This window comes from Carcharhinus amblyrhynchos, chromosome 1, assembly GCF_965287045.1.
Source record: "Carcharhinus amblyrhynchos chromosome 1, sCarAmb.v2.hapA, whole genome shotgun sequence".
In the NCBI taxonomy this organism is placed as follows: domain Eukaryota; kingdom Metazoa; phylum Chordata; class Chondrichthyes; order Carcharhiniformes; family Carcharhinidae; genus Carcharhinus; species Carcharhinus amblyrhynchos.
This window is the reverse complement of record NC_137324.1, coordinates 58791184-58802525: the sequence shown is the minus strand read 5'-3', so window position 1 is coordinate 58802525 and position 11342 is coordinate 58791184. Positions and strand designations below refer to the sequence as shown.

Genomic DNA, 11342 nt, shown 5'->3' with positions numbered 1-11342 from the left:
CTACCACCGTGATGCTATCCTTAATCAGTAGAGCTACGCCCCCCCCTTTTCCCTCCTGCCTATCCTTCCTAAACACTTGATAGCCCTGTACATTCAGCTCCCAGTCCCTGTCACCCTGCAGCCACGTCTCTGTAATGGCCACCAGATCGTATCCATTTGTGTCGATCTGCGCCATCAGCTCATCCACTTTATTCCGAATGCTTCGTGCATTCAGATAAAGTGCTTTCATCCCAGCCTTCACCTGGACCCTATTTGCCGCAACGCCACCAACTATACTCACGCCCCCTACTCCCTCTATTATTGGGACATCCTCGGCCTCTTCCCTTACATGTACACTCTCCTTAACTTTAGACCTCGTAAGGTCACCTACCCTCACACCCTCCCCCCCCCCTAATTAGTTTAAAGCCCTGTCTACAGTCCTCTTTACTCGATTCGCCAGCACTCTGGTCCCAGCACGGTTCAGACCAACCCCATCCCTCCCGAACAGGTCCCACCTACCCCAATACTGGTGCCAATGTCCCATAAATTCAAACCCATTCCTCCCACACCAATCCCTGAGCCACCCATTCACTTCCTTAATCCTGTCAACCCTACGCCCATCTGCACACGGTTCAGGCAGTAGCCCAGAGATAACCACCTTGTCGGTTCTACTTTTTAATTCCATTCCAAGCTTTTCATACTCCCTCCCCAGATCCTCAGTCTGCATTTTGCTTACGTCGCCGGCACCCACATGTACCACAACGACCGGATTCTCACCCTCCCACTCCAGGTTCCTCTGCAGCCCAGCTGCGACATCCCGTACCCGAGCACCAGGCAGACAACACACCCTTCTGTGCACTTTGTCATTGTGACAAAGGACAGTGTCAATACCCTTCACCCCACTATCCCCAATAACTACTACGTTCCTTTTCCCCTTCTCTTTGCCTATGTCCTGCTGCAGCACTGTACCGTGTGCAGCTTGCTCACCAACCTCACCTGCCTCGTTCTCGTCCAACTTGGAAGCAAGAACCTCAAACCTGTTATGCAGATGAAGAGGCTGAGGCCTCCGCTCCTCACCCCCCTTCCTCTTCCCAGTAGCCCCCTCTTGTCCCTGACCCTTAGAGTTAGCCAGTCTAGGGGGGGTGGATGTCACTTGCACCCCATTGACAATGGCACCCTCTCTCCCCTTGATGAGCCTCAGTGTCTGTAGCTCAGAGGCCAGCTCATTTACCCTGAGCTGGAGCTCCTCCAGCAACCTGCACTTACTGCAGACATGGTCACTGGGATGAACCCTAGGGTCCACCAGTTCCTACATCATACAGAAACCACACATCACATGCCCCTCCATTATTTACTGTAGTAGTTTTGAAAAAAATTTTTTTTTTTTTTGTTTTTCAAACGAACTCACCTGGCCTTTTTTCCTTCCAGCCCTTTTTGATATTAAGCCCAAGTAGCTCACTCTGCTGCCCTCTCACTCCGCTGCCCGCTCAGACGCTGCCCGCTGTCTACACCAGGCCTCCTTTTAAACCTGGCACTGATTTAAATCTGATGGCCCACAACTGCCTGTTAACCACTCCCTCAGAATTCTTAAAGCAGTAAATACAATAAATGAATGCTTTAAACAGTTCTACAAAGAACAAAGTGCTTTAAACTTATTTTAAACTGGTTTTTAACAGGTAAATTCTTAGCTCTCTCTCTGCTCCTTCACTCGTCTGCTCCAGCAAACAATGGAAGGCTTCACCTGCCCATGGCAGGCGAGACAGAGAATTCAGCAAACCATGCAAAGGTCCATTGTCCTCGGGCAGGAATTCTCAGCCTTGGGGCAAGTGCAACTGGAAAATCCTGCTCTACTCATGACACTAATAAACTTAAAACTTAAAACTTAAACCAATGGAAGCTGGGACAATTTGCGTTGCTGCCTCACAGCGCCAGAGACCCTGGGGCAAGATCACTGTTTGTACAGAGTCTGCATGTTCTCCCCGTGTCTGTGTGGGTTTCTTCCGGGTGGTCCGGTTTCCTTCCACAGTCCTAAAGATGTGCTGGTTAGGTGCATTGGCCATGCTAGATTCTGCCTCAGTGTAGCCAAACAGGCACCAGAGTGTGGCAACTTTCATAATAACTTCATTGCAGTACTAATATAAGCCTACACTAATAAATAAACTATATTTTAAAACAATTTGACCTGTCTTTTGTTCACTATGGATGTTAAGGGATATTAGGCTCAAACAGGTAAATGAATTTGAGGCGCAGATAACTTACGATCTTATTAAATGATAAAGTAGGAATGCATCTACTCCATACCTATGTAAGTGCAAGTTTTGATGCTGAGGTCTGATATATAAAGGTCTGCCTAGATCATTGTGAAAAGGAATTGCAAGGTTTAAAGGATTATAGGAGATTATAGCATTGCCATTAATAATCTTGTTTTGTTTTTCAGACACAAAATAGTTATTTATTTGGACAAAGCATATGGTCTATTGATCAAGGTAAGAACCCAAACGGAAGAGTCACTTATGAAGCAGACACATTCATACGATTAGGGAAAAGGCAATATTTGTTTGTAATCAACCTGGGAACACGTACTTTCTCCCAATAACTGGTTGTCTACCAAATCAGTGAGTGTCAGCCGTGTCAGTGTTGTTGTCTGAGAGAAGGGTTCCCTCTGTCGGACTGTATATCGCTTCATGCGCACGCTTTAACCTTCAGCAGCATCTCGAGGAGAAGCCGGAGAGAGATCACAGAGAGACGGAGGTGTGATACAGAGAAAACCATTCACAGGGGAGATCTCCAGAGACATCACTGTGGGAGCATCCCTTCACTCGGAATGACCGGACCATCAATGAAGCAGGCTCTCTCCCTTATCTTCCTGATCGTCTCCTTTCGGGGTCAGGTGGAATCAGGTACATCCCTGCAGAACCGATTTGGGAGGTGGGATCTGGAAAGTGGATGTCCTTGTCCATTTTGGACGGGGTCATGGATGGATAGCAATGAAGCGGGGCTCGCTGGGAGATGTCTGAGCAGCCATAGGGCCGAGGATGCCCTTGTTATGCGGCGCTGCACTTCTTGGGTTGAGGGAAACCGCGGATTGCGATGGATTCGTGTGGAGATTGACTTAACGCGAATGGCGTGAGTGCCAGTGGCTGCTGCTCTGCACGGGTGATGATCTTGGGCTTGTGTCCCCTCAGCCATCTAATTGTAGTCTCAAGCCTGCTGCACAGATACACATAAAACCACGGGAAGCAGCTGTGACAGTGTGTTTAAACTACTGTTAGACTTGCCAAGAGGCTGGAAACATCTGTACCTCAGACACAACGGGTACCAATATGAATTGATTTCTGTGTTTGTAAATACTTATCCTAGTTAGGTAGCTGGGATATAATTGCCTTGTAATTTATGTGCAAGATTGTAGATGATAACTGTCGTTATAACATAAAAACTTGGATAAATAATGAGATCTTATAGGGTTTAGATAAGGAATTATATCCGGGTGTTAATGTAAAGTGCTATATAATCCAACAGCAGTGTTTGTTGATATAACTGTTATTCTAACGTGACTCCTTTCTGGAGTATTTGATCTTGAGAGCAGGGGGGGACCGGCTGGTGCAGAGTTCAATCTTGGGCCAGGGGTTCAAAATTCAACTTTAAAACTCAAAACATGAAGTGCATAACTGTAATTCTTGTTTAGGTTTCCTTTAGTGGACATTTGGTTGAGTTTGTTTAACTTGAAGGGTGGTTGATGCTGATACACTGACAAGTTTCCGAGTAGGTGAGTTGCTGGGAAAGATTGCTGCAGCAATGACTCACATTGACCGAGTTACGTTGCAGCATGAGCTGGAATTGAGCCGATGCTGAATCATGACATGTGATCTATCTGTTAATTTTTAATTGAAAGAGACTGAAACCTGAGAGTGATGAACTTTCTGAAAAAAAAACTTCTCTTTTCAGTTTTTTAAGCCTACTACTTGTTCAACTTTGACTGATACCATTATTTTTTACAGGATGCGCTGAGAGTGATTGTATTATTTTCTCATACTGTCTGACTTGAGGAAAGGTGGCAAACGCGTGGAATTCACTACTACAAAAAGTAGTTGAGGCCAAAATGTTGTGTGATTTCAAGAAGAAATTAGATATAGCTCTCAGGGCTATGGGGATTGTGGGTGAATGAGATCAGGATATTGAATTTGATGATCAGCCATGATCAAAATGAATGGCGGAGCAGGTTCAAAAGAATGGCCTACTTTGAAGAATTAGATAATGTCTGATATCAAGCATTATATATTAGACAATTTATTTATTTATTTGATTTGATTTATTATTGTCACATGCGTGCTATACAAAAAAGCATACCATCCAAGGGGCTGTTGCCTCGTGGATCCAGAACTGGCTTGCCCGCAGAAGGCAGAGAGTGGTTGTAGATGGGTCTTTTTCTGCAGGTTGGTGACCAGTGGAGTGCCCCAGGGATCTGTTCTGGGACCCTTGATGTTTGTAATTTTTATAAATGACTTGGTTGAGGAAGTGGAGGGATGGGTTGGTACGTTTGCCAATGACACGAAGGTTGACGGTGTTGTGGATAGTTTGGAGGGAAGTCAGAAGTTGCAACGTGACATAGATAGGATGCAAGACTGGGCGGAGAAGTGGCAGATGGACTTCAACCTGGATAAATGTATAGTGGTACATTTTGGTGGTCAAATGGGATGAAGGAGTATATCAAGGGTAAGACTCTTAGCAGTGTAGAAGATCAGAAGGGCCTTGGGGTCCGGGTCCATAGGACCCTTAAATCGGCCTTGCAGGTAGAGGATGTGGTTAAGAAGGCGTATGGTGTACTGGCCTTCATCAATCGAGGGACTGAGTTTAGGAGTCAGGAGATAATGCTGCAACTTTATAAGACCCTAGTCAGACCCCACTTGGAGTACTGTGCTCAGTTCTGGTTGCCTCATTACAGGAGGGATTGGAAGCTATTGAAAGGGTGCAGAGGAGATTTACAAGGATGTTGCCCGGATTGGGTAGCATGCCTTATGAGGATAGGTTGAGGGAGCTCAGTCTTTTCTCCTTGGAGAGACGAAAGATGAGACGTGACCTGATAGAGATGTATAAGATGTTGAGAAGTATAGATCGGGTGGATTCTCAGAGGCTTTTTCCAGGGCTGAAATGGTTGCTACAAGAGGACACAGGTTTAAGGTGATGGGGAGTAAGTACAGAGGAGATGTCAGGGGTAAGTTTTTCACTCAGAGGGTGGTGGGTGAGTGGAATCGGCTGCCATCGGTGGTGGTGGAGGCAAATTCGATAGGGTCTTTGAAGAGACTTCTGGATGAATACATGGGATTTAATAGGATTGAGGTTTATAGGTAAGCCGAGTAGGTAGTGATATGATCGGTGCAACTTGTGGGCCAAAGGGCCTGTTTGTACTGTAGTTTTTCTATGTTCTGCTTCTATTTTCTATGCTTCTCTGTTAAGAATCAGCCAGGAATATGTTAAATCAGTCAGCCAGAAACATGATAGCTCAGTCAGTATCTATAACACACTAGTGGTTTTTCTGTAACTACTAGTTGAACTATAATATTATTCAGAAAAAAAATCTTGTGATTGGACCATTTTGTTGTGTTTTGTATTCTAACTTTTTTCAATTTCTATCTTTATTTCCAATGTCTCTTTTTATGCTGTCTTTGAGGGCACCGCCTTCGAGAGCCCTTACACAATTTTCTGACACCTCCTCTGACTTGTATTCTATTGAGTTGAGTAAATTGTTCAACAATCTATTGACATTCTTAATTACTGGTGTGCATTGATTGAACATATTGAATGTTGAATCCTGCTTATTCTTTATCCATAAGTTTGTCTATTCGAATAACTTATGCAGCAAAATTGACACCCACACCCAGAGCTTCAGGCTGATACTACCCTAGAGTGGTTGTGAATGTTGATAACTTATTGGCAATGTTTCTTAATTTAAATCCTTGTTTTGCCTCATCTATGTTCATGATTACAAGCCAAGTTCACCTTTTTCTCTGGCCAGCAAATTCTATGCTTGCTTCATCAGCATTGCCTAGTCAGAAATATGGCAGAACTCAATTTACATGTGTTAATGTGATTTACTATTGCCCCTGCTCACCCAACCTCCACAGATAAAGCATTAGCACCAGCCCCTACGTGCCTGAGCGAGAGCGCAAACTGTGCACCACCCCATAAAGTGTCAAATCCGTAGACTCAGTGAAGGCTTATCCACTCAACACAGCAGAACTGTAAGAAATTGCTTGGCTTAGTAACTTTGCATTAGCTAAATAAAACTAGACTTCCAGCAAATTGTTGCCAACAGCAACTTTTATTTTTACAGCATCTTAAATGCAAAGAAACATCTCAAGGTGCCTCACAGGAGCATTATAAAACAAAGCATAACATTCAGTCACGTTAAGAGACATGAGATCAGATGGTCAAAAGCTTGGCCAAAGAGGTAAATTTTAAAAAGTATTATAAAGGAGGAAAGTCGGGCGGAGAGGTGGAGCGAGTGTATTCCAGCTTGGGTCCATGGCAACTGAAAGCAAGGTACCAAAAATGGAACAATCATGATTGGGAATGCATGAGAGACAGGATTAGAGGAGTGCAGATATCTATAGGGTGGTAGAATGGAAGGAGATTAAAGAGATAAGAAAGGGCAAGGCCCTGGAGGAATTTGAAAATAAGGATGAGAACTTAAAATCAAGATGCAGTTTGATTGGGAACCAGTGTAGGTTAGTGAGCACAGGTCTAGTATTGGGACTTGCTTTGAGGCCAGACATGGGCAGTAGAGTTTTAGATGATATCAAGTTTACGTGTTCTAATTGCTGTACATTATAGGTCAGAATTTTACCATCCCGCCTGCCACAGGAATCGGGGCGGGTGAAGGATGAACGATGGAAACGTCCATTGACCTCAGGCAGGATATTACAGTTTCAGGATGAGTGAGGCTGTAAAACCCTGACATAATGTCAGGAAATAGAGATAGGTTTAAGTAAGTTGTATTTGTGGGAGTTATGAATAAACTATAACTTTAAGATTAATTTATGATAAGAAAGGGAAAACTTGAGTTAATAGACCTCTGCATTCTCATGTGGTTTTTTTGACTCTTAAAGTCAAAAAAGCTATGTTGCTGCTGAGTAACAAGTGGCCCATAGAGACAAATGAAAGGACAAATTAAAATAAGGAGCAGAGGAGAAGAAACCAGATTAAAGAGAGAAAGTTCAGGAAGTAAAGTTAAAGCAAAATAGGCTTGTGTAAAACCAAAGATCCAAGGAGAGAGTTGAAGGTCTGTAATTATTATGAGCCCACGAAGAAGCAATATTCTGTTGGCATGACATAGTATCTGAGAGACAGTGCATGGAAGGCAGAGCTTGTATATATGTGGCAATCCTGGGGGGAGGAATGTCAGATGGAGAGATCAAAACCCTGGAGGTGGATCCTTTTTGAAGACAAATGAGAGGAAGTGTCATTTGGGAGAAGATTCCAAGGTACGTACTTTGAGCATTGAGCTTAGAAAACCTTGGGAGAAAGACAAAGATCAGTGAAACCAGTTCGCTCGCAGTGTGACAAGCTTCTTGGGGGAGTTGATGGGAAATCCATAGCACCTGTTTAGGGTGGCATCTGTCAGTTGGTTTCAGAGTGTGATGGTGTCTGATCACTGGTTGCCTATTGGATTACATGGACAGTGTGCTTTCTGTGGACATTAGGATATAAGATAGATTTTATAACATACGTTTTCCTTACAAATCTGTATTTATGTGTAAAGGTCTAGTTGTGAGTCAAGGGGAATTGAATTATAGTTCATTTTTTTCCTTTTTAACAAATGCTTCATTATTTTGTTAAAAGTTCTTCAGCAGATAGTGAGGGAGAAATTTTCCCATCCCACTAACCTCAGGAATCATAGCCGGCAAGGGGGGAGGGCAGACCATGCAAATGTCCGTTGACCTTGGGTGGGATTTTCCAGGTTTGGGATTCTGTTGAGCAGCTGCCCTCTTAAACATAAATAAAAGATAGATATTATCAGCCCATGTTCCATGCTGGGATCTGACTTATTCAATAGTAACATCAGCTGGTCAAGTTGTAAATTCTCCCTCTCTTAACTTACATAGAATTGGAATAGTGAAGAAGGATATATGAACTCCGATTAGTCCTGTGAGCAATAAGCCCATGTGACCTAGTTGCCATGGGAACAGCACACCCAGAGTAAATCCTACTGAAATTCAAGTGCCAGCTTTTACACTTGGACACAGAAAAGTTGGTGTAACATCTGCCAACTTCTTCAGGTCTGAGTCTGGGAGAAGACTGGAGAATCTTTAGCTTTTTGACCTCGAGAGGAGATGCCTAACAGAGAAATCAAATAAAAATATTTAACAACATGAATTACATCTAACAAATAATGAAATGGACTCACAGAATTGCTTTAAATTATATTTGCATTTACTACCTGTCCTACAAAGTAAATGCAAATGTAATTTAAAGTAATCGTGTGTGTTCACTTTGTTTTAACAACTGCTTCAGAGTGACAGTGGAGTGACTTTACTAAAGTTCATGTATTTTAAATTTCCAGGTCAGTCTCAAGATGCAACCTCAGAACCAAGTATATCTATGGGTAATGGAAACCATTTGGAAGTTATTCATCTGTCAGGTAATTCTACTGTGTCATTTGTTTCATTGGTGCCTAATAATATTTGTTGTGCAGTTTGCTGAGCTTCAGTGTATATTTGTACTTTATAGATCCCTCAGCTATTTTCAAAACCTCATGAGGAATATTCTTTTGTTCAAATGCTTTTTTTGGTGGCATAGGAACGTTTCATTCAGTGTGTGGATAGCCTGATAAAAGGCCCATAAAATTCTATGGATGCATTTCCTGCAGCCCACAGCCTGCTTGCTTGTCCCCAGTCTGGTCACAATTTAACAGGCAGTGAGTGAGGCCTTGGAAAGCTTGTCCACCCTTGCACCGAATGATCACCAATTAATGGCCACATAAAGGCCACTTACCGCCCAGCCGTGATATTTTAGCTGGTAGAGGTTGGCAACTGTTGAGAAGACTGGTTAGATTGCTTCAGTCATGGGCAGGAAAGGGGTAGCATAACTTTCATGGGCCCCCTTTTCCAATCAGAGGTCACCCCAATGTCTGCACCCTCCCAGGTGTCCTCTCCTGCCACCTCTCCGGCCTGATCATCTTGGCACACAGTCCCCCTGCATACCAATTCTCTGCTCAGAGGAGAACAACCTCAGCATCTCCAGTCCATCCAAGTAACTGTGATCACTCATTCCTGTAATCAATGCATTTTCCAAAGTCTTCATTTCCTTGCTCAATTGTGGTGCTCACAGTTAGCCACTATACTCCAGCTTTGGCCGACATTCAGGTTCATGAGTTTAGAAGCTATGTTACATATGCTGGAGGTTCACATCCTGCCATCCAAAGGTCAGCGGGGAACACATCCCTGCTGACCCTGAGAGCCCCACTCCCATTTTACACTCTAATGAGCATTGATTGTCATGAGGTGGGACTTCTGCATTCAGTTCTGTCCCTTCCTTGCTGCTGCTCCAGGTCCTCCAATCACAGGTTCCCTCTGCCCTTGCTGTTCCTCCAATCATAGATTTTGTCTTTGGAGGATTAGCAAGAGGGAATCTGTGATTGGATGAGTTGGATCAGAGGGAGAGAGAGACACAGGCCACCAACAGAAATTTGTGATTGAAGGAGCAACTGCTCACAGGTTTTGTCTCTTTCATGCTCACCACTCCTCTAATCAATTGCTGTCACAATTTCCCTCTCTTAACATGACATTTGCTCCTACGCCTGCGGTTTTTCAGCCCCCTGACAATGGAGGAGTCATAATGCAAAATAACATTACGTGGGGGCAATCTTTCTAGAATCTTTTCACCCCAGTCTTTGCTTTCTTGCAGGTTATTTATAATGTTTCAAGGGTGGATTTGCCTGCTGTGCCCCTGCATTTTGAACTTTGTCTCAGGGTGTCCAGTTATTAAAAGTTGTTTGTTCATCTTATTCTTTTGATTTCAAATCACAGGAACTCTGCTGTTGGGTAGAAATTAAAAAAAGGTGAAATTAGGGAAGCATCAAAAAAGATCTTATTGATAAACCTTGAAGAGCAAAATAGTCCTTGATAATCAATCTATGCATTCTGTGAAAAAGAACTTCAATCCCAGATATCCTTCACCTGTGGAGCAAATAATGACAGATCTTTGTTGTGTACAATCCATAAATGATAAAACTCTGAAATAATCCAGTCAATTTTCAGAAAGCTGAATACACAAGTGTGTGTGAAGTGTAATGCACTGTCACTTTGGCAGATGTAAAGTACACTAGTTACATTCACATCACACCATTCATATTCATCCTAAACTTAAGTGATGATGTGATAGGTAGAACTGCATAATATGTCTGGATCACCAGCATTCACAGTATTCTGTTTAATACATTTGTCTGAACACCATCCAACTGCTTTCTCAATGCTGTTTTTAAGTGGATTAAGCACGCCGCGAAATAAACAAATATTAAGCATCCGTTTACCAGTGATAATATGTAAACTATTATATTCCTATCTGCCAAGGTATATTATCCATTAAGTAACACATAGTTTACAACAGTTGGCTGATCATTTGTCATTCTTAATCCACATAGGTGATACTGGAAACTATGGAGAGCGTAAACCACAAGCTATGGATCTTACCACTGTGACAGTGGATGATAATGAACCAAGGATGCTGAATGTCCCATGGGTATCAGAGACCCTTCCCTCTGACAACAGGATGCTTTTACTTGTTGAGCAGAATATCACAGCAAACCAGAAAAAGGAGCAGTTGCCTCCGGGAACCAATTCAGATGGACGTATGTGTTGTAGTTAGAAAAACCGATGGAAAAAAAGACCTGCTCCACTATCATTATCAGGAATTGGTATTTCATTTCCTGAATATCAAAATATTAATATTTCTATGAGATAACCACGGTATACTATCCATACCGTGGTGACAGAGCTACAGGGTGCTAACTAGCTTACCTTGAAATCATAAGGAATTGCAATAAATGCATATACTTTATCGTGTACTGTGGTGATATAATCAAGTTGGTTAGCTTAATAACTGACCTGCTAGTTATATCCAGCCAGGTACCTCTCTTTAAAGATGCCAGCCAGAACACTGAAGATACTGAGCAGCCTCCTTGCCAGGAGTCCGAGGTCAAATCAAGTGTTCGAACGGCAGTAATCTTTCACGACACTATGATGTTTCTCAGCTATAATTCCACCACTTTAAACTTCACATCTAATTGCTCAATCTAAATCTTGATCTCTTCTTCCCCACCACTTCAATTCTTTAAAGACATTTCTCTCCTGAAATGCAAAGAACTA

General features: G+C 42.9%; 1 protein-coding gene across 3 annotated transcripts in view; it reads left to right on the top strand.

Moving 5' to 3' along the window:
* The first annotated feature begins 2567 nt into the window (after positions 1–2567).
* Positions 2568–11342, top strand: part of LOC145349422 (embigin-like) — a 39635-nt gene continuing 30860 nt past the window's right edge. For 2 of the 3 annotated variants that reach the window (XM_080197965.1, XM_080197957.1), the window contains exons 1-3: positions 2568–2879; positions 8540–8617; positions 10619–10825. In XM_080197965.1, the coding sequence (XP_080054091.1) occupies positions 2804–2879; positions 8540–8617; positions 10619–10825 (361 nt within the window). In that variant the 5' untranslated portion in view covers positions 2568–2803. The remainder of the gene's footprint in view (positions 2880–8539; positions 8618–10618; positions 10826–11342) is intronic. The other variant, XM_080197973.1, reaches the window with a different exon arrangement.